This window comes from Leptonotus elevatus, chromosome 7 (assembly GCF_054856555.1).
Source record: "Leptonotus elevatus isolate MCC_2025b chromosome 7, RoL_Lele_1.0, whole genome shotgun sequence".
NCBI lineage: Eukaryota > Metazoa > Chordata > Actinopteri > Syngnathiformes > Syngnathidae > Leptonotus > Leptonotus elevatus.
The window spans coordinates 24,801,829-24,825,852 of NC_141245.1; the positions used below are offsets into that span (position 1 = coordinate 24,801,829).

Consider the following 24,024-nt stretch of genomic DNA (forward strand, 5'->3'; position numbering starts at 1 on the left):
ATATCTTATACTTTGCTTCCACCTGCTGGCCGTTTTTTGTAATAACTACCAATTCTTCTCTTCAGTTCAGAGGCTGCATCAAAGCCTTTTGTACGCTCTAGTCTAAAACAACTTAAAAAAAACGTATACATATGTCTTTGGGACACTTAGAACATTTACAATTATACTACAATGGTAGATAATTCATCCATCATCATTCAAGCCGTTCAACCAATTTTCTTCATCGCTCTGCCTTGGTCAAATGTCAGAAGTTGATTTATTTAATGGTGCCAATCGGAGCTCGGAAATCCGGCGTCGTGGTGAAAAGTACAAACGATTGTGTGATGTATCTTCGCAGGACGTAAAAGCCACAGTGACTCACTCCATCCACCGGGCCATCCACTCCATCGGAGGCATCCAGGTTCTCTTCCCGCTGTTCGCTCAGCTGGACTACCATCAGTTGAATGAAAGCCAAGTGGAGACAACCGTATGGTGAGAACGCGCTGCGTCCACAAGTGAAAATACCATCAAAGCTTTATGGGGGGGGGGGGGGGGTGCATTAGAGTTGCTTGAAGGCTCTGCAACGCCACACAATGTTGCTCGCAGTTATTATTAACCCTCCTGTTTTGTTGCGGGTCAGATTGACCCAATGTAACATTTTAAATTTTTAATCATTGTACGCCGTAATTTCCTTGAAGCGGGTTAAATAAATCTCTGTGCATGTGCATACAAGCGTACCAATGATTTTGTTTTTAGCGAAACGTTACAAAAGTAGTCACATTTAGATATGTAGCGGGTCAGATTGACCCGTCACAAAATATTTTCTGAAGTAGTAAGTGCAGTGACTGAACAAACAGCTGTTATTTTTTCATTTAGATCCCCCCCCCCCCCCCCCCATCGCCTCCATAACCGACGGGTCAAATTGACGCTGGGCATCAGTTCTCACAAACTAACAAAAGAGGAGGGTTTTATAACAGTGGCTAAATCTTTTTTTTTATTTTATTTTTATTTTTTATATATATTTTTTATTTTTTTATTTTTATTTTTTAATTATTATTATTATTATTATATATATATATATTTTTATTATTTTTTTTTTTTTTGTGGCTAGATCTAGCGACAAGGTTGCTAAGTTGACAGCAATGTTGCAATGCTAGCGCCGCCCCGGGAATCGATCCTTCGAATTTGCTTGAGGCCGAACTGTCCTCCGCAAACCGGCGGATTTCAATGCTAACTGTGGTGAGTTATTCCTTCATATGACTCAAGAATGTCAGACACCTGGGAATACCTGGCTAATTGTTTGTAGCTGAAAGCATCGTAGCTAGCTGCTTGCCGACACGGATTACTTAGATTATAACTGTATAACTTCAAACATCAAATTGGTCTTTTGCCCTTTGGATGTTCTGCTCTCGGTCAACTTTGCACGCGTTTTTATTTATGATGGTTGGCTAATGCGGCTAGCCGAGCTACCATCGTCCTTGTGAGCTGGCCGCTCCAAATCTCTCCCACTGAGCTCTGGATGGCGTCGGAGCTCTGATGTGATTCCACGCTGGGCCGACGCCAACAGTTTGACCAGAAAGCCACAGCGGTGGCCTGCTCGCTATGGCGGCGCAGGCCCTGCGCCGCCAAAACTCTCGGCCTCTGAAGTCGTCTCTTATCTTTGCCCTCTGTCCTCCCAGCGCTGACATTTGGAGAGTCTTTCCATTGCACACTGCTGTAGATGCAGCTGTAGAAAAAAAAAAAAATAAATGTAGTAAATAAATGCTCTAAATGATAATAAATGCTCTAAATGATAATATATGGAATTTGCTAGTGTTGTTGTCAGTCATTTATTGATGGAAGATTAGAGCCAGTAAAGAGGAAAAATAAGGTTGACATGATTCTCACTTTATTCTCAGAATTCTGACTTTAAAGTGAGAACTCTGACTTTATTCTAAGAAGTCTCACTTTAAAGTCAGAATTCTGACTTTAAAGTCAGATAAAAGTGAGAATTCTCACTTTAATCTCAAAATTCCGACTTCCGAGATTAAAGTGAGAATTCAAACGTTTTTTTTCTCTCTCTTCACTGGCCCTAATACTCTTCCGTAATTTATAAACTCAAACAAAAATGTAAATTTTCATCAAACATGTGTTGTGCCTTTAAGTAGCAAAATCAGAGAAACTTGAGTTGCATGAAATGTCATTGGTGATCAGGCAAACACAGAAAAGAAATAACATAAAATAACTACTAATAATTGGTATAAGCAATGGCCCTGAAAAAAACAAAACAAACATATTTCTAGTTTACTGTGTTTGTGTATTCACACCTAAATGTTATCAGAGAAACTTTGCATAATCCTGCGCTCAAACAAAGCCCCCCCCCCCCCCCCCCCCATGAAGTCAAATATATATTTTTTTCAAACCGTGTCAACGCCCATAGTACACGAGCGCCGTGGCGCAAACTCCGGCGCTGTGACTTTGTATGCGTGTAGCGCATCTCTGGGCCGGGCCTGCGCCGGCGCGATTGTGTCCTTGTTATTGTTGTGCTTGAGTGGAGGCCACGGGAGGATGCCAGGCAAAGCCGATTACGGAGCGCCGCTCGCCACCGCTGTCACTCAGCCAAAGAGCCTTCAATGCAACAACGGAGAAGGGCCCCCCCTTAGCGGACCTTTCGTGCCTCCTCGCATGCGTTGTACTCGCATATTAAGCCCTTAAGATGACCTTCTCCAGAGCGCTCACATTTGACCAACGTAAGCCTCTTTCCAGGAACGGCATTCGTTTTCTTGATAGAGTCTTTCATGACGGGTTTAGTTTCTCCAAAGGAGTTGAGAGCGTACTGTAAGTGCCATACATACAGCGATGTATCATTTCCACTTGCATCCAACCCTTGTCATATGCCTAAAGCTAACGGTGAATGTGCTGTTCATTTTGTACTATACAGTCAATTTTGTAGAGTATATTTTGCTCTAAAAAGAGTCTATATGGTCCCACCATAAATAGAGTAAAGTCAATTTTACTCAGTACAAGAGAATTGGCCTATCTCATGACAAAAAACTAGTAAGGTTTATTTATTTATTTTTAATTCAGAAATTAAATTTTAGAAGGAAATTTTGTGAGTACCATCATCTTAGGCAATGGCCACTCTACCACCTGAGCTATGCCACGCCTACTGTTTGCTACTATTCAAAAGGAGACCAAAAACATTCTCTCGTGCACACAAAATACTTTGAGTAAAATTTACTCTGAATATTTTACTCTCTTCCATGTGTACATTTTACTCTTTAGAGTGGGACCAAATACTATTTTTTTTTTTTGAGTAAAATGTACTCTACAAAATTTGTGTAAAAAGAGAACAGGAAATTGATGTTGCATTTTTAAAATGGCTTTTGCAAACAATTGACACTTTTTTTTAAGACAACTGATAAAAAAGAAAACAGTGTTGTTGCACTTTCCGAAAAAAAACAACAACCTAACATTTGATTTTGCACTTTGCACAAGTAGATGTCACACAAGACAATTGGTGTTTTGTGAAAACTAAAACATGATATGTGGCACTTTCTGAAAGGAGACAAACTACTGAGGTTGCCTTTTCCTAAAGAGTAAACAAACAATTGATGTTGCAGTTTAATACAAATCAATCAGAAATCTTGATGAAAAAAAAAAAAGGAAAACAATTAGTGTTGCACTTTCCTAAAAAGAAATCAAGCTGTTGCTTTTGCACTTTCATTCTTAAATAAAAAAAATAATAATCATAATGTTAAATTTTTAACATTGTGATTGTGCAGTGTACACTTTTCTTACTAGAAAGCAAACAATTGATTTAGCAATTTCCTAAAAATCAATCAGCAATGTTGATGTTGCACTCTCTACAATGTAAGACGATGTATTTAGCACTTTCCAAAAAAGAAAACATGTTTTTGATGTTTGTGCTTTCAACAACAGAAAGCAAGCAATGTTGAATTTTCTTAAAAAAGAAAACACACTCACAATTTTGCACATTTCTAGATAGAAAACAAACCACGGATTTTGCACCTTCTAAGGAAAACAATAAGTGCAGCCCTTTCCTAAAAAGAAAACAAACTGTTGCTTTTGCACTTTCATCTTCAAATAAAAACAACAACAACATAATGTTAAATGTCCTTCAACAGAAGACCGGCGATTTGAATGTGCTGCGTGCACTTTCCTAACTAGAAAGCAAACAAGTGACCGTTGCACTACTACTAAAAAAGAAAACAAGCATTTTGATGCCTGATGTAATTGTGACGTCTCCTGGCTTTTGTCAGTGCTACCCTGCTGGCCTTTCTGGTGGAGTTGCTGAAGAGCTCCGTTGCCATGCAAGAGCAGATGCTGGGCGGCAAGGGCTTTTTGGTCATTGGCTACCTGCTCGAAAAGGTAACACAAACGTTTTTTTCACGCCGTTGTGTCTGCAGGCTCCCCCAGAATGCTTTCCTGAAAAATCACACCGCTTTGTCACTCCGCGCCTCGCCAGCTGACAACACGCAGGCACCAAGGAAGTGCCCCCGCAACCCCCCCCCCCCCCTTCCTGGCTTGCGACCCACTGGCTGCTTTCACACCCTGGCGTATGACTCCATCTGTTCAAGATATGATTAAACCGCCACCTTTTGCTTCTCCCGTATCCTCATTTATCTCTTTTCCCGCCTTTGCCGGATCCCCAGCAGTGCAGAGAACAGGTGTCAGCAGAGCGCACGTGAACATTCCGCTGCAAAGTCAAACGTTTTGGAGCAGTTACGGTATTTTGCAACGCCTTACTACGACGTGTTTCCGGCCGTTGCACAGATCCAAAATGACGCACACTTGCAAGGAACTCGAGTTCGAATTCTAGTTTTCTTTCTTCAAAACAAAAAAATAGTTTCCGTGAGTCCTTAAAAAGTATTAAACATCATTCAATTGATTTTGTCTAATCAAGGCCTTCGATGGCATTACAAAACATTAAATATGATTGTGCAATGCGTTATTTAACATACAACGTTGCGCAAAGGAGTCACTGAAATAAAAAAATAAAAAAAAGATTTGTAGAGACTCGTCACTAGTTGTAACCAATGAACAAAACGGCCTGGAGTCCACAACAAGTCGCTTCATGTTCCAAATACCGATTGCTCTAAATTTGGAAAAAAAAAAATACTGTTTCCTGTCAACAACGTCCAACATGAAACACTAATGCCACCGAGTAGCAAAAAAAATACCTCAACACAAATCTATGACTCAGTGTTTCACTGTTTTTATCTGTTTAGTTTATCTTTTTAAGTAACTTTATGAATTAATTACTATATCAATAAACTAAAAGATGCACCCACATTTGTATTTGGTAACCATATTTGTCCACTTTCATGTTAATTAACAACATTATGAAGAGTCCGGTTGTCTTGTCTATAGTCGGGTTTCCATCCAATTGTTTTGAATTTTTTAAGCAAATTTACTAAAAATGCGCAAAACAGAAATGCCCACTTCTGCCCGTTTCTATCTGTTCTTCTTTTTCGAATATTAAGAGGGGACTCCGCCGATGACACCATAGAGATGTTATCCACCCGTAATTTAAAAGAAGACCAGCTAGCGACTGCACCGTCGTATGAGTTTGCTTTTGTAATTCTTAAAAAAAAACTTCACGTTTCTTTGCTTCTTTCCATCTAAAATAACATGAATATTTGCTTCTTTATTTAATTCCAAAAAGATTTTTCTTTCGTCGTCTCCCTAAACATACCTTACTTTATCATCCGAAATTGCTTCGGGATTACAAACGTACGTGTGACGTAATATGCCAGCGGTTATTTGCAAAAATTTGCTTTTTCCTTTTTTTTTTTTGATACGCTTCAAAATCCACCCCTTCTAAGCGTAAAAACTTTCTGGCAAATTTTGGGCTATTTTTCGAATTTCTAGCGTTTCCATTCAGTTTTCGCATTTCTTGGAAAATTTGAATAAAAATAGGTGGATGGAAACCGCACTAATGTCACTTGCTGGCTTTCTTCACTTGTCCCCGCCCATCAGTCGTCCCGCGCGCACATCAGCAGGTCGGTGCTGGAGCAGTTCCTTTCCTTCGCCAAGTATCTGGACGGGCTGCCGTACGGCGCGCCGCTACTGAAGCAGCTCTGCGACCACATCCTGTTCAACGCCGCCATCTGGATCCACACCCCTGCCAAGGTGAGCCCGCGCGGGCTAACTCGCGTAGGTCCAAAAGGAGTTATCACGCAAGCCCTGTTGAAAACACGGCTTGTCTCCAGTAAGCAGCTGCTGCTGCTGCTGCAACCCGCCATGAATAAATATAAGGGGAAATAAATACGAAATTGTCTGGAGGCTGTCCTGCGACAGTCCTCCAAAGTAGAGCAGCAGCAGCAGACGGAGCAAGAGGCAGAAAAATGAGACAAACATTGAGGTAATGAAGTGGGTTAGAGCACTTTGAGCGCCATTGGTACCCAGAGTGGCGTCGTCGCCTTCCCTCAGGACGCGCCATGCCGTCGTCTCCTGCGGTGGCCGGAGGCGCAGGCTCGTGTCAAATGATGGCAGCAAGTCACCAGAAAAATGGTTTTGGGGAGTTTCTCTTGCCACGGAAGGAATAACTAAAGGAGTTGTATTTTGGAATGTTTGCTTTTTAAAGGCTTGTAAGTTAAACGTCTGCCTATTCGGGGTTCGCTATCCATGAATTCACAGATTTGTATTTTTTTTTTAACCATCCATCCATATTTGTATTTGCCAAAAATTCCACTAGCTCCCTAGCTAGCTCCTATGGTGCTCGTTTACCTGCAAGGGAGCATAGGTGGCAAATCCAGGTCCAGGAAGTTAAAAACCCTGCCACAGCGAGCTAGCACCTGAGGCTAAAGCCAAACTGTGGCAGGGTTTTTACTTTCTGGACCCGGATTTGCCACCTCTGCTCTATGTCCATCTTTTAATTTCTTGTGTGTTTGCGTCCGCCGCAGATCCAGCTGTCCCTGTACACGTACTTGTCGTCCGAATTCATCGGCACGGCGACCATCTACAGCACCATCCGGCGAGGCGGCACAGTGCTCCAGCTCATGAACACGCTCAAGTACTACTACTGGGCCGTCAACCCGGCAGACAGCAGTGGTATCGGCCCAAAGGGTCTCGGTGAGAACACACCTACTTACTCATCCACCTACCTGCCTACACACCTCCATCTAGCCACCTAGTATGCTAAGCCGACTAGCATCTATCCATTCACTCATCCAATGAATCAGCTAGTATGCTAAGGTAACTTCCATCATCCATCCATCCATGAATCCATCCATACATCCATCCTTCAATCTAACCAGCTAACACGCTAAGCCAACTCTCATCCATCCATCCAATCAGCTAGCATGCTAAGCTAAATAGCATACATCCTTCCAGCTAGCATGCTAAGCCAACTAGCATCCAGCCATCCATTTAATCAGCTAGCATGCTAAGCTAATGAGCATCCATACTTCCATCTAATCAGCTATCATGCCAAGCCAAGTAGCATCCATACATCCAATAAGCCAGCATGCTAAGCTAAATAGCATCCATCCTTCCATCTAACCAGCTATAAAGCCAAGCCAACTAGCAGCCATCCATCCATCCATCACCCATCTAGCATGCTAAGCCAACTAGCATCCAGCCATCCATTTAATCAGCTAGCATGCTAAGCTAATGAGCATCCATACTTCCATCTAATCAGCTATCATGCCAAGCCAAGTAGCATCCATACATCCAATAAGCCAGCATGCTAAGCTAAATAGCATCCATCCTTCCATCTAACCAGCTATAAAGCCAAGCCAACTTGCAGCCATCCATCCATCCATCACATATCTAGCATGCTAAGTCAACTACCATCCATCCACCCACTCACCCATCCAATACACCAGCTACCATGCTAAGCTCACAAGCGTCCATCTATCCATCTAACAAGGTAGTATGCTAAGCTAATGAGCATCCATACTTCCATCTAATCAGCTATCATGCCAAGCCAAGTAGCATCCATACATCCAATAAGCCGGCATGCTAAGCTAAATAGCATCCATCCTTCCATCTAACCAGCTATAAAGCCAAGCCAACTAGCAGCCATCCATCCATCCATCACCCATCTAGCATGCTAAGCCATCTACCATCCACCCACTCACCCATCCAATACACCAGCTACCATGCTAAGCTCACAAGCGTCCATCTATCCATCTAACAAGGTAGTATGCTAAGCTAATAAGCATCCATCCACCATACCAAATTAACACACTTCATAGACACTATTATTGTATGCCTATTTGGACTGTTTGCGAACCAAAACAGCAGTGACAAAGACAGTCCTCAAAACGTCTCCAATTTGGGACCACCGTGTATATGACCTGAAGGATGACTTTAAAGCAGCTTGTCGTTTTGGAGTTAGTTCAACAGCGGCAGTGAAGGGATTGAAGTCGGTCACAAAGCCAATCAACAGTGTGTTGAAAGTGTCCTTGAAATGTCATGTTCATTCTTCATTCTCATTCTCCTTTTTTATTAGCGCCCTATCGCACATGAACTACCCCCCCCCCCCCCAAATCCCACAGCTTGTTGTGATGTAATCTCCTCCCTGGCGGTGAAAACGTTCATCCTGATAGCATAACACTTGTCATGCCGTCAAGAGGTGATTTCTTTTCATTGTTAGCGCCACGCTTCACGGCTAATTTGTCAGAATAAATTAGCGTCTGATATCCCGGGATCAAGATGGATTCCCACAGGCCGTGCAGCAGATGAGTCGAGGCCTATATTCCTTAAATTAATTCCCTGCTAATAATGGCGGTGACCTTTTTAGCTTCGGGTTAGCCGGGTTCAGCTAACTGCGCATTCACAGCTTCACAAATGATGTCTTTATTCTTTTGTCATGCTGTACAAAAGGAAACGTGCACGATTGAAGCTCATAAAATTCAACAAGCTTTTTAGGACCTCAGGTGCAATTTAGCGTGTGCAGCTCACGTTTTATTGCCCATTCTGAAGTACTGCAGTAAAATGCAAAATGGAAAAAATATTTCCTGATGAAAGAAGACACTCTAATCTTTCTTTTGGTGTAGGTTCCATGTTTTTATAGCAACAGAACACAATATTCTGTGGGCCTTGCAACATCAGTCAAAATCCAGTCAAACAGCCGGGAGCAAAGGCGGTTACTTGTTTTCCATTGATTTTTGTTTTTGTTTTTTTGGTCTCCCTGCGGGATTGTAGTAAGTGTGTCATATTTGTCAAAAGGACAACGTCCCTGCACCGTGTCTCCAGCCTCAGAGTGTACCAAACATGTCAAAGTAATTAAACCCACCAGAGTGTGTAAAAACTGTCACATCTAGGCTAAAAATTTAAATATTTTATCATATTTAACAGCTTAATTAGTATATTTTTGGAAAGTGTTACATCAACTTTTTCTTTTTTTTAAAGAAATGAACGACACAACAACATTAACATATTTAATATTACTTACCATCTAAAGTCTTCTTTCTTCTTCTTTAGGTTAGTGCAGCATAAATAGTTTGTCTTTTTGCAACGTGGCCCTGGTTGATCTCTTTTGCTCTGCTGTCACCTGCTGGCCGTTTTTTGTCATTATCATTGCTTTCAGGTCAGTTCAGAGGCTGCATCAAAGCCTTCTTTCTGTATGCTCTAGCGTAAAAAAAACCCCATACAAATCGCATAAGTATGTTTTTGGGACTAAATATAATTTTTTTATATGTTTTAGGGAGCAAATTAGTTAATAATATACAACACTTTGACTTTTCTTTTTAGGAAAAAGCAGACATTTTTTATTTTTTTTAGGGAAAGTCAGAATTCAGAAAAGCAACAGTTTTGATTTATTATATATATATATAGTTTTGATTTATTATATATATATATAGTTTTATTTTAGTTTTAGTTTAGTTTTATTTTAGTTTTAGTTTAGTTTTATTTTAGTTTTATTTTAGTTTTATTTTAGTTTTATTTCATTCATTTATTTATTCATTTATTTATTCATTTATTTATTCATTTATTTATTCATTTATTTATTTATCTATATTTAATAATATACAACAGCAGAAATGTTTTCTTTTTGGACGAGTGCGATGTTAATAGTTTCTTTCCAGGAAATGAACGATGCATACAAGGGCAACACTGGCAGTTGTTTAATATACATTACAATGTGATAAATCTCTTCTTTTTAGGAAAGTGTGACGGCGTAGTTTGTCTTGTTTTTTAGGAAGCAAACAATGCATGAGTCTGCACCTTGTCATTATGCAGCGGTCTCGATCAGTACGAGCAGATGGAAGGCATATGGATCCCGCGCAAAGACTTATTGCACTTGATTGGTTTTCCTCCCAGCGCGCTCCCCAATTACGCCTCCGCGACGCAGACTGCGTTTCAAACAAAAGATGGAAAAGACGACGTTTGGGGCGCGGAGACGAATCTCAGAATGGATGTCTTTCTTCCTGCGCGGGGTCATTTTTGCGCGCGGGGTCCTGGCGCCATTAATCCTCAGCTTGATTTGGCGGCTCCGTCAATGTCGACTGAGAAATGACCAAACAAAAAAGGCGCTTATAAAGAGAAAGCGGCGCAGGTAATGAAGTGTTCAATTATGGGGACACGCGGAGGACGTTGAAGCAGCCTCCCCGCCCGCCTCAGGTTTTTAATAGTGAGGGCTTTCAAATTAAAGCCGTAGATCATGCGTTTATGTGCAAAAGTCACTGCGGCCTCGCCGAGAGACGCTTCGGCCTCTTTTAGTTCCTTTGAGCCACGGCGTAGTCTATCTCAATCAATGGCCCACTTCCTTTGTCTCGCACCCCTTGCTCGGTAATGAGCAATGAAAAGCTGTTTTGCTCGTCACGACACCTCGCTCGCTCGCTCGCTCGCTCGCTCTGTGTCTCCGCGCACCACTTTGCTGCCTCCGAGGGCTAATGTCGCTTGAAGGCTCGCACTTTAAATTATGCTCAAACTGATGGATTACCCACGCGGAAGGTGCACACGACTGATTGTGGTGGTTTTTCAAACGTGCCCCTGCTTGACACCTCCAATATTTACACCTCCAAAGTCCCAAGGAGGACACGTCATGAAGAGAAATAACAGCATTATTATTATTATTATTATTATTATTTGACATGAAGCACTGTAAGTCCCATACTGTGTGTGCAAGTGGCAAGTAGAACAAATAGAGCAAGTCGAGTCGCCGGCAAATTTCAAGCAAGTCAAGTCCAGAGGTGGCAAATCCAGAGTCCGGAAAGTAAAAACCCTGCCAGGTGCTAGCTAGCTTAGCACCCATGGTGCTCGTTTACCTGCGAGGGAGATAGCTAGTGTTAGAGTAGACAATATTAAGTATTGTACTCTTTGCGTGTTCAATTAACTGAATGGTGAGATCCTGGTGAAGAAGTCCCTTTGCAAAGGTAAATAATTATCAGAAGCTTCTGATGACAAAAGGCTGACGACACTGAAGCCGTGTTCCATCAGGTTGTGTGTCGTCCACTCCGGCACATCATCATTTATTGAAAAGTGGGTGAAAAGTCTCCACCCATCAGCCCACAATACACTTGTTTACAACTCAGTAAAAACAAGAGAATTCCTCTCTCCTCCCTTCTGCAAGTTCCCATAGCTATAAATCAGATTAGAGAAAAACAATCATACATCAGCCTGTGACTCCCTTTCCGACAGAGACAGGTACCAGACACATACACTCCCTTATTTTCTCAGGAGTGTGAGACAGATACAATAGACAATCCCATTCATTGAGCTCCACAGCTATAACTAAATCCAAAATGGCTAAAATATAAATTGAAACTGAAAAACAATGTTAATAACTTAACACTAGCTACCTAGCTAGCATCAGCAGCTAAAGCCAAACTGTGGCAGGCTTTTTACTTTCTGGACCTGGATTTGCCAGCGCTGGTCAAGTCGTAAAATCTTGCTCATTCACAACATATTTTATAACATCAAAACGTACATTAGTTAAAAAATAAAGAGTAAAGAGTAAAGTTTGATTGTAAACACTTAAATGATTAAGAAGAACGCATGTTTGTATGAGTGTGACATCGTTTACTGTGATGATACTGAATGTGAGAGTTTGGTATCGTAGTAGTCAGATTTAAAAACACCTTATGTTGTTTTGTTGCCAATTTGCTTCCCAAATCTATTCATGTGTGTAAATGAATGAATGAAAGTCATTCACTTTGTAGGTTGTCACTTTTTGGAAGTTGAGCCAAGTTGATCTGCATTAGTTTGTTGGATCCCTGCCACATCAAATATGGCGGACGGGCACTCACGAGAAAGTGGAGTTTATGTATGCTAAAAAAAGATCAGGTTTTTTTTATGTTAATGTTTCAAGATTACACTCTCTACAATGTCAATTAAATGCATACCTGACATCAAGTTTAGTTTACATTTAACCAGCTATGGACAAATCCGAGTTTACGGCAAAATTTAAAATGGCGTTCTTAAAACTCTGCGAAATGGCCGCTCTCCGCTCGTTGAAAAGCATTGATCTTTGGATTGTTGCAATTTGATTTGTTAAGGATTATTTTGGTTTCAAAATGTGATCGTGATGAAATGTCATTTTGAGCTAAGCTATCAAGCTAACCTAGCTAGCTTAGCTTCACACTTCACACTAGCTTAGCTTAGCTGCGTCTGACAGATGGAAGTAAACTGTCGAAGGTGTTTCTCTTATTTTTCGAGTTTCAAACCTTGCATGGTGCTTTTTTCTTTCATCAAAATGAAACAATAGACATACAGTATGGGTGACGTTTAATTGTGATGTTTTTTTGTTTTTTTTTGTGTGTGTGTGGCTGTATGAACACTGGTGACAAAAGAACAAATTCATTGTGGTGCTTCCACTGTACAATTTTTGCAAGCGCCGTCAAAGGCCCCAAAAACTCCGCCGGAGTCTTGATTTCCGTTCATGCCGTGACAGGTTAACCATCCGTCACGAACCCAAGGAGATGACTTCATTAATCACACGGGCATAAATCATTTTTCGATAAACCCGGCCTGCCCTTGGGCGACGCGAGGTATCATCTGCCATGAGGAGAAACAAGAGCCGCGCCCGGTTGTCGGACATAATTGCTTGTGAATAACTCCCAACGCATTGGCGGCCGCTAATAACGCTCTTATCGGCTCTTCCTTGTCAGGCTCTCGTCTCGTCTCGGCGCGCGGACTTTCTTTTTCCCCTCCTCTCTATTAATCACCGTCAAGATACTTAACCGTTAGCCTTGACCTCGGGGAGCTTCGTCATTGATTACTGTTTGTTGGAGCTGCGTGACTCTTGGCTTTGTCGCTGTATGAATGGCCAAGGTGGAGTTGTGCATGAGGCACTCGATCGCCCGATGGCGTTTTTCCAAACTCTAGTCCAGCAGCCGCTTGCGGCTCCCGACGCACGATAATGAACATTATGTTTTTACGTTTCAAATGAGATTAAAACACGCTTAACGTTATAAATCATTCTTTTTAAGTTGAATACAAATTTGTTGACTTTTTTTTTTTTTTATTGTGAAAATAATTTTGTTTCAAGTAGGCGTGTCAAAATTTGTGTGTTGATTTTGAGTTAATGTAAAGTTCCTTTAACACCACAAAATTTAGCAGTAATACATGTAATAATAATGCATACATTTTGGGAGACTGCGGTCAAGTTGTATTTTGCAATTTTAAAAATGTGCAGTTTCTTCATGTTAAAGATTAGATCGCTCTTAATATGAAAAGAAAAATGCAATGTCTTACAAATGCAACTATGCCATCTAGTGGCAGAAAAATACATATCAATATCACACTTTTTTTTTTTTTGCACTACAGTACATCTTTTGAATTTTAACTCATTTTTATGTATTATGAATTTTCTGTCAATGACCAAAAGATGCAGCCATATTTCTATTAGTTTAACACCCCCCCCCACTTTTATGTTAACAAGAGGATGAAAACTTAGGATTTTTTTTTTGTACATTTAGAACAGATATAAAATTTGCGATTAATTACCATTAAAAATTTTGATCGCTTGACACCCCTACTTTCAAGCTATTATGCTTTATTTAAAAATTATATTTTACTTCTTCATTGTTACAAGAAAAAACTCAAATTAAACCAATATGGCAATATAAACTAATTGAAACTACAAATTCAACTCCACTTCAATATTACAAGACATCAAATTGTGTGTGTGTATCTTTGTATGTAGTCAACACCATGTTGGGCCGGCCGAGCAGCTTCCCAGTAATGGAATTAATTTGACTTTGTGGAGGTGAAAGATGACGGCAGAAGTGGATCACGCAAAGTTTTGCTGGTTTCTTAATGAGCGCACTCGAGTGGCATTTAGTCAAGCGCACGCCTCCAAAATGACCAAACGCCTCATGCGAATGCTTTCACATTTTCATTAGCATTCATGTCTTAATTCACTACCAAATTGGTGAAAATGCCGAAATGGTGCTTGAATAATTAATATGGAAATATTTTTCTCTGCTTGAAGCAACTAACAATGCACAGCAGGCGGATGGTGCCGCCGTCCCAATTTGGCCACCCGAGTAGTTTAATGACACGTTGGCCCGCTGTGATGGGCAGGTGCGAGCGACCTTGGCTTTTTACCACCTGGCTGCCAAAAAGCTGCCTGCGATGCAACGCTGGCATTTTCATACACTCTCCGTCCAGCCAATCGCAGGGCACATGGAGACAAATCGCATTGATATTGACACCTATAAAAAGTCTTCACCTTTGGAAATTCCTTTTAGCGTACTGCTTGCAAACAAATGATATACTAGCGCTGTGTAATTAATCAGAGTTCAATTACAATTTCAATTATTACACGCCACAATTACAAAATTTGGCATCATTGAAAAACAAAAATAAAAGATTATTAATACTAATTTTGAGATGTTTAAATTTATATATTTGCACCTTTTTTTATTTTAAAATGACTAATTTAATAGTCTTGTTTGGCCCAAAAGGAAGTTGCACAATTATAGTGTGTCAAAGAAATTGATTTGTCTTAATATTTTTTACGTTTAAATTTGTGTCATTTTCGGTTGTGGATACAGAGACAACACTAATCCAATATTATATATATATATATTATATATATATAAATACTTAAAAATGTAATGAATTGATGGTGTTTAACCACTTTAAAATGTATAAAGCCTATCCTGAAATTTTACCAACTAACATGCAAATCAAAAAAAAAGAAAAAAAAAGGGGGGGATAGTGAGTATAAATAATTTTTTTCCCCAAACCTATAAGTACAGAACAAAACAAAAAGAACGATGAATTTCAACTCAAGGTGTCAGTCTGTGGAACAATCTGGATTATAACACTAAATCATCTGTCTATTTGTATTTTAAAAAAATGTATAAAAGCACAATTACTAGAAAAAATATATTTAGAGGTCATGCTGTTGAATTATTTTGTTTAGATTGAAAACGTCTTGACTGTTTATTTTTTATTTTGTGTAGATTAGAGGCAGATATCACAAGTTTTACTTCTTTCTGTCCCCTTTCATTTATTTTCTCTTTTAAAGAATGAAATACATTTGTAAAAAAAAATTGTCATTACTGTATGTTTAAGTCCAATATTGCATGATATAGTGCTATTTTCCCAATTAAAAAAACACATGAAATACATGTTTGTGTTTCTTTTGGGGGTCCAGTTAAAGGATAAATGCATTTCATAGATACAAAGTGTTTGGAATTACAAGTGTAGCCATATTACGAATTAAAGTTGTATATCAAGGCACCGCTGTATTCAGTTTGGGCAGATGGTTACAAATAATTGCTAGCAAGGAAACCAAAGGCCTTTTTACTATAATTATCTTTTTAATCAATTTTGTTGAACAGACGACCATTTATCATAATTTTTTTAACTCATTTTTATAATCTTTCAGTTCATGCCCCCCCCCCCCCCCTCAATTCTAGCTTTCCTTCTCTATAATAACTTTAATAACTAATTTTCAATTTTAATTAGGCTTCCTTAGGGTTGCCGTTGCTCGATGACTTATTTTAAATTTAAAGTTTAGGGATGTTGTATATGTTGGAAGGTTGATTCATGGGAATTATTTATGTATTTATTTATTATCACCAAAGGAGACGCATTTTCCTGTTCAAGGCAAGTGAGGAAAATAAATAAAATATGTGTAGGCCTTTCTTCCAAATGCCAGGCATCAGTAGCTCATTATTGGCCACTTCAAACGCTGGCTTCACATCATTAAAATAAGAAAGAACAACGGCAACGTAAACAAGCGGACGGCCGCGCGTTATGTGGATGTTCCAACGTTTCACCTCTCGCTTTCTTTTGTCTCTTTTTTTCGCTCCTGCTGCAGATGGTCCAAGGCCGACCCAGAAAGAAATCATCTCTCTGCGGGCTTTCATGCTTCTCTTTCTCAAACAACTCATCTTGAAGGTATCTCACGAGCCGCACGCCGTCTTATCCTTTAACGGCGTCTGCTGGACTCTTTTCTTTATCTTACTGCCAAAGCGCTCGCTTCCGAATAGAAGCACAGTTTGTCCCGACATGTAAATATTGTTTTGAAATCTTTACAGCAGCCACATTAAACAGGGATGTGATTTTTCCGCTAATTCGCGGAATTCCGCTTTTTTTTATCTCCAAAAATAAAATGTTACAATTTTTTAAGTGGTAAAAAATCCGATTTCGTCTCTCGACAGCGTTCCATTTTAGTGTTTCCGTAACTGAAATGAAACGGATCTTGCGATTGGCTGAAGTCTCCGTGTTGACCAATAAATAAATAAATAAATAAAAAATAGACGTTTTTGCCGGGTGTTTAAAGAAAGACGTCCGTGATCGAACGCAAAGATGCTCCGCGAGTTAAGGAAATTGACAAGATCGTAAAAAAACAAGTTTCGATGGGACCGGTTAGAGAAGGATATATCTGCAAATGTTGGAAAGAAGACTGTGACGAATTTGTTCAGTGACTTTATTCGGAAGATCGATCGTGCCGGGAAAGCGCTTTGCATTTGGTGCCGTGATACCGTTGACGATGGTGCGAGAGGTTTCAAAGCTCTTGAAAGTCACGCAAAGAGCAAAAAACACGTGAAAGAACTCCAGTCAAGAACAACAAATGATTCCATCGCTGGAAGTTTCGGTGCCCAAACGAAAACTCCAAAACTTTACGGCCTCCATCCCTTATTGACATCACAATCGGAAGCGGTAATCGAGAGACGGGAACCTGCAGCAGTTGCTGACAGAGTCGTGAATTTTGAGGTCGGTGGTAAACGTTTCAAATGAATCGAAATCAAATTTTCGAAAATATTATAACGTAATAAAAATGGCCATAAATATTTAACATGGTTAATCATTGACACAAACTCAAATGAATGCTGCATGTTTGCACTTTTCAGCTTTCAATATGTTGACTGTCTTGATGTATGCAGTTAGAGATGATCTTAGTCAATCATGATTGTGTTTTTACCAGAGCTTGCTGCAAGAGGTATTTTATGTTTTTGTTATGCATTATGTATTAAATTAAGAATGATTTATTGCATGGTAAATATATATGATGATATTCTCAGTGATAGTTTTTAAAAGCAAAGGCAGTCCAATGTTTTTGAATGTGACTGATTTTGAGTTGACTGAAACTGCAATTTTATATGGGATAGTTCATTATACATTGAAAATTGATGCTGTTGTTTTGTCTATTTTTTGTCATGTGAGTGCATTGAAAGTACTTAAAAACACGGAAAACCCATGAGCTCTGGACCGAGCTGAGTGCCCGCGGCCCTCAGACCCCCCCGGCTAAATTTTCAGATAATTTCACTTTGGTCAAATCACATCCCTGATTAAAGCTTGATTATGTAGTCTTGAAGCTGCTAGCAAAGATTTGAACATATAGCCTCACTTTAGCGCCACACCAGAGGTGGCCAATCCAGGTTCAGAAAGTAAAAACACTGCCAAAGTTTGGCTTTTGCCCCAGGTGCTAGCTAGCTAGCTAGCTAGCTCCCTAGCTAGCTCCCTAGCTAGCTCCCTGGGTGCTCCTGTTTAGAAGCTAACTAGCTAGCACAAGGGGCTAAAGGCAAACCGTGGCAGGGTTTTTACTTTCTGGACCTGGTCCACACCCTGACATCTCTAGGAGGAAAGAAAGACCTCCAACTCATGACAAAGTATTGCCAAAAAACGAAATGTTACCGGTAGGGCTGGGCGATATGGCCCAAAAATTCATTGATTTGACCAACCAACTAACTCAACCAATTAATACCAGCAAATTGGGGAACCGTATAATACATGAGTACGGAGAAGGAAAAAAAACAGTTTTGAAGGGTGATTTGAAAATGTCACCGTATCGATCTTGCTTCTCTATTACTCTCCGTGTCGATGTTGAATTCGCATCTGCCGTTTGTGAATTTCAGGACCGCGGTGTGAAGGAGGACGAGCTCCAGAGCATCCTCAACTATTTGTTAACAATGCATGAGGTACGTGGCGGCATGCGTCTTCACTTGTTGTGACGCTTTGAGCTTCCAACATGTTGTCTGGCAGTTACGTTAAGCGGACCGTGATGAAAATATGATTTTGTTTTTGCGAGAAAAGCTTCCACTCTCCTGGCAAGACTTTTAACAAGATTATTGATTGGAGTGTGGGAATGTTTGCCCGTCTATCCCAAAAGTTGTTTTTTTAACACGTCAGACTTCTGCTTAAAGTGTGAGAAAGTGTTGATCGGCCAAATACTATGGAGGACCAAAACTACCAAAAATAAACATTAATAAATGACTAAATCAATATATAAAAAAATTGAATTCAAAATTTAAATACCCCAAAATTTTTTTTTAATGAAAATAAAAAAATGAATGTTGAAATAAATAGAAAAATTAATTGAATTAAATATCAATCAATCAATAAAAAGACGACAAGAAGTCGTGGTGACAGTGGACGAGATAGTCGTCCATTTCTGGAGCTCTCCATGCAAGCCGGCGAGACTTCCTTGTTCGCAGAGCCGCTCACTCAACCATTGAAAGGCAGTTTGCAAGGGGCGGAGTCCAACCCAGGACACGCTTAGGGACCGCCCCCCTCACTTGAATAACATTTCGTCTTGACAGAGTGTCTGCAACATGAAATAAATAAATGTGACAGCAGAGTGTTTTTATTTATTGATTGATATTTAATTTTATTTATATATTTATTTTTGTATTTATTTCAACATTTATTTATATTTTTTGAATCTTTTTTTTTTCTTTCTTTCTTTATGAATATATACATTTTTGGGTGTTTTTATTTCCATTTATATAAAAAAAAATTATATCTGTTTTTACTTCTATTCATTTATTGATCTATTTAGTCATTTATTTATTATTAATTTTGGCAGTTTTGCTCCTCCGTAAAATACCCAATTCCAATCTTATACAATTACGTGTCTGTTTTATGTTAGCTTAGCAATTAGCACGACTTCTCCGTCTTCCCTCGTAATAACGACTCCAAAACATGTTTAAGCCGCACTCGCTAAAGCAAAAAAATGCAAAAATCTGCTCGTCTCCGTTTTGCTATTCAATACGTTTGTGTTGTGATCTGCGACGTTTATTTTGAGCCTCGACTTTTGCTGCTCCTCCTTGTGCACTTTTATCTGCAGGATGAGAACCTCCACGACGTGTTGCAGCTGGTGGTGGCCCTCATGTCCGAGCACCCCGCCTCCATGATCCCCGCTTTTGACCAGAGAAACGGAATACGGTGAGTCTCAAGGCCAGCATGTCGCGCTCGCTGCTCCACCTGTTCACAGTCAAGCGACAAAACGTGTTAACCAAACGATCACACGGAATTCACAATTCCGCATGTGCGTTGCTCTTATTAGGATATTTTGCCGTCTTTTCACGGCGGGAAGTGAACGCTTGTGCCGGTTTCTGTCTTTTTGCGTGTCTTGGCAGGGTGATCTACAAACTCCTGGCGTCCAAGAGTGAGAGCGTTCAAGTGCAGTCGCTCAAAGTGCTCGCCTACTTCCTCAAACATTTGGGACACACGTAAGTGATGATAACACAGTCAACACAGCGTGTTTATGTTGTAGCGTTCACAGATTTGTTTATTCCCGGATTTTGCTTTTTATTAGTTAGGGGGAGTGCTGTCGATGTTGTATACGATTTGGCCACTTAGGGGCAGTGTGGTTCCGCACGTTCAGTTATGTTGTAGCCACATTCGAGAGTAGAAGGAAAAAGTCACGATCAAGTTATGGCAATAAAAATTTTTTTTTTTGCAGCAGCATAGGAAGCGCATATTCCAGTGAGTAATGTTAAGATGCTTTTCTGTATACATTCCTGAAGCGCTTTGTTTGAATAGCCGTTCTTTTGAGTGATAAAAGTGCTTGTGTGCTAATTAGCATTAGCGAGTCAGACTCATGACGATTCTTTGCACGTCTATAAATTGAAGCAGAAATCTTTGTCAATCAAATGATTTTGAATCGAAAATCGATTCTGAATCGAATTGCAGGCCTAAAAATTGGAATCGAATCGAATGGGGAGACAGATTCGCACCCCTCGTTATCAGCCAATAACTCATCGACTGCATTTGTTCTCTTTGTGTTCACGCCAAAGCGGTGAAAGTGTCGATTTGGTTGCTTCGGGAATCTTGGTGTTAAGTGATTTGAGCCACTTCATGTATTGCTTTTAGCACCATCTTGTGGCATTTGTAGGTCATTTTAGACATTTCGGGCAGATTCTAGCCAGTATGTACTGTCAATTGTAGCCTTTTACAAAGTCATATAGATGTAAGATATAAGAACATGCACCAATTACAATTATCTTTTTTTTTTTTTTATATTATTTTTTTTTTTTTTCCAGGGTATCATTTTTTTCATTAGCATTAGCATTTTCTGAAGAATGTTTTGGGTTTGTTAAAAACAAATAATAATAAACGATCCCAAAATTAAAAAAGAAAAACCGGGAGCCACTCAAAGTGTGGTCACGGGCTTCCAGGAGTTTGCTCTTATCATGTGCGGAAGGTTCCATTCCCAATTGTCTTGTTACAAAAGAACATGACATGGTTGTCTTTTACAATTTTACCATTGCAAGCCCCCTTCCAAAAAAAAGCTTGACGACTTGCTGCTGAGGGACAGCAATTGGTTTCGACCTTTTTTTTTTTTTTTTTGCATCGCTTCAAGATGAAAGACAAACTCCTCTTTTGTCAAGAAAGAATTTCCCCTTTGCAGAAATCTCCCGACGGTAACGTGACTGCGATCCTTGCAGAGGTGACGATGCGCGTCGCCGCATCCTGGGCGGAATGCGCAGCGGAGTCGAGCCCATCTGGGCTTTTTCACGTGCGACGGCGGCACTTCTGCCTCTCGCGCCGAGGCCGTTTGTCACCGCCGAAGCCGTTTGCCTCCTCTGCGCCTCTGTTACATCTCGATTTCACCGCAGGGGACACGGCTTGGCTTTTGCGATCCGCCGCCCCTCCCCACCCGTCGGATTTATGACGGCAGGCGGTTGCTGACACGACTCCCGGTGGGCTCTTAACAAGATGCTTTGCCGCAAAAAGCCCCGCTGAGTGTTCTGCACCTGTTTGGAGCAGTGGCGGGGCTCCGCACTTGCTACCTGGGAACTTCAGGCAGGAGCTTACCATGCACATTTTTTCGATCCTGTGCTTTTGTTTGGAGCCGTTCAAAATCTTTTTTTTTTTTTTTTCTTAATGGACATAAATCTTCAATAAAATATTGTATGTTGTTAAAATTGGAACCATAAATACAAAGGTATCTAATTCAAACATAAATATAAACACTTGTCATTATCATCATAATAATAATAATAATAATTAGGGGTGTCAAAATGAGTGCATTCATTTTGAGTTCATTTAAATTTCCTTTAATGCCACAAATTTTTTGCGCAATTAATGACCGCCCCTTACTTGGAAAGCCTGAACTGGAAGAATTCCAGTCGCAATGCAGCGTTCTCGTTCACCTAAAAATTTTGCAGTAATATATTTAAAATTAATGCATTTGTGGAGACTGGGGTCAAGTTGTATTTTACAATTTAAAAAATATGCAGAATTTCACAAGTTATTTCATGTTAAAGATTAGATTAATATGAAAAGAAAAATGCACTGAGCTGTCACTGTCTTACAAATGCAATAATGCCATCTAGTGGCTGAAAAATGTCCTAAACACAAATCAATCGTTTATTCACAGTAGCCTACATACAATTTTATGAGTTATTATCAAATTACTTCATCAATGACTAAAAGATGCAGCAATATGTCTATTAGTTAGAATTTTTCCCCACATTTATGTTAACAAGAGTATGAAAACTTTGGGAAAAATATTTTATTGTACATTTAGAACAGATATAAAATTTGCAATAAATCGCTATTTAAACCATGCGAGTAATTACGATTAAAAAATGTAATCGCCTGACACCACTAATGATAATAAAAATAATAATAATAATAACGAATACAATTTCAACAGATTTATTTGTAAATCAAATTGTAAATATTTTACTAAACATTCCATTATTTCATTTAATTAGATTAATTACTTTTTCTGTTTATTCCCATGTAAAGGTTGCAAAAATTTTTTAATTTACAATTTACATGAAATGCAGATTATTAATGTAAAACCTAAAAATGTACTTATTAATGTGCCGTGTTGTGGGTGGTAGTGGAACTTGCCTTGTTTTGACCAACCAATAAGAGGACAGGAAAATGCGGAGGTTATTGTGGGCCAGCTGTTTGACCCTCTGAGGTCAAGTTTAAATGCGATCCATCCATCCATCCATTTTCTGTACCGCTTGTCCTCACAAGGGTCGCGGGGGTTGCTGGAGCCTATCCCAGCTGGCTTCGGGCAGTAGGCGGGGTACACCCTGAACTGGTTGCCAGCCAATCGCAGGGCACACAGAGACAAACAACCGTACTCACAATCGCACCTATGGACAATTTGGAGTGTCCAATTCACCTGCCATGCATGTTTTTGGAATGTGGGAGGAAATCGGAGTACCCGGAGAAAACCCACGCAGGCACGGGGAGAACATGCAAACTCCACCCAGGAAGGCCGAAGCCCGGACTTGATCTCACAACCTTTGCACCGGGAGGCGGACGTGCTAACCAGTCAGCCACCGTGCCGAGTTTAAATGCGATTGGTAAAAAAGAAACAAAAGTCTCCTTGCTATCATAATCGTTTAACGTCCATCGACCAGAATGACTGATTTTGAAGACCTCGGTCAGATGAGATCGACGTGGCAACAACAACACGGAGGCTGGAGGGAAAAAAAAACATACGGAATGAAGACTTATCTATATATCAAAAGTGATCATTTCATTGCGAATGTTGTTTTCGTGCTTCAGAGGCCACTTGCGACTCACCACGGCTTTTTTTTTTCTGTTCAGGAGGAAAGTGGAGATCATGCACACCCAAAGCCTCTTCACCCTCCTGGGCGAGAAGCTCCTGCTGCACGGCGGCGCCATGAGCGTCACCACCTACAACGCGCTGTACGAGGTGAGAGCCGCGCCGCCGCGCCGCCGTGCCGCCGCGCCGCCGTGGCATCAGCACGCCGCCGGCCGTGGCTAGCGCCCTCGTCTTCTTCTCCCGCACCAGATTCTGACGGAGCAGGTGTGCACGCAGGTGGTCCGCAAGCCGCACGCCGAGCCCGACTCCACCATCAAGATTCAGAACCCGAGTAAGTCTCGTGCTCAGCGTGCGGGTGGGAAAAATATGCAGAGTTCGTTACATGAGTCAAGGTCTCTCTATTCTTTATGATTATTTTCTCATGAAATCATTCATAAACAAATTGATTGTAAATAAAATAAAATAAATAGTAACACTTAAACAGTTGTACATACTGTATACAACCTATTCATATAAAGTTTTATTTCATAATTGGTTGACAAATTCACGGAAGCGTATTTATTGCTTTCACTTGAGAAAAAAAAAGACTCATATTTTTGGAGCTTTGTTTTTTTGTGCATTTTGTTTAATTTTCTGCTTTACTGCTTTGTTTTTCAAGTCTGCAACAAGTCACAAGTTCAGAGGTTAAAAAAAATAAAAATTACTCCGAAAAACAGAAGCTGGTAATTTTTTTTCTATTTTTTTGAATAATTTGTATCCAATGTTTTTTTTTATATTTATAATAATAATATTTTTTTCCTCCTCTTTCTCTGAATACCCCCCCCCCCCCCCACACACACACACACACACTTTTCCGAAAACAATTTTTA

General features: G+C 40.1%; 1 protein-coding gene across 1 annotated transcript in view; it reads left to right on the top strand.

Moving 5' to 3' along the window:
• Positions 1-24,024, top strand: part of nbeab (neurobeachin b) — a 263,722-nt gene that overhangs the window by 55,498 nt on the left and 184,200 nt on the right. The window contains exons 10-19 of the mRNA XM_086080779.1: positions 338-471; positions 4,242-4,350; positions 5,962-6,114; positions 6,888-7,056; positions 16,211-16,290; positions 18,252-18,314; positions 19,463-19,560; positions 19,755-19,847; positions 23,197-23,305; positions 23,405-23,486. Of these exons, the coding sequence (XP_085936905.1) occupies positions 338-471; positions 4,242-4,350; positions 5,962-6,114; positions 6,888-7,056; positions 16,211-16,290; positions 18,252-18,314; positions 19,463-19,560; positions 19,755-19,847; positions 23,197-23,305; positions 23,405-23,486 (1,090 nt within the window). The remainder of the gene's footprint in view (positions 1-337; positions 472-4,241; positions 4,351-5,961; positions 6,115-6,887; positions 7,057-16,210; positions 16,291-18,251; positions 18,315-19,462; positions 19,561-19,754; positions 19,848-23,196; positions 23,306-23,404; positions 23,487-24,024) is intronic.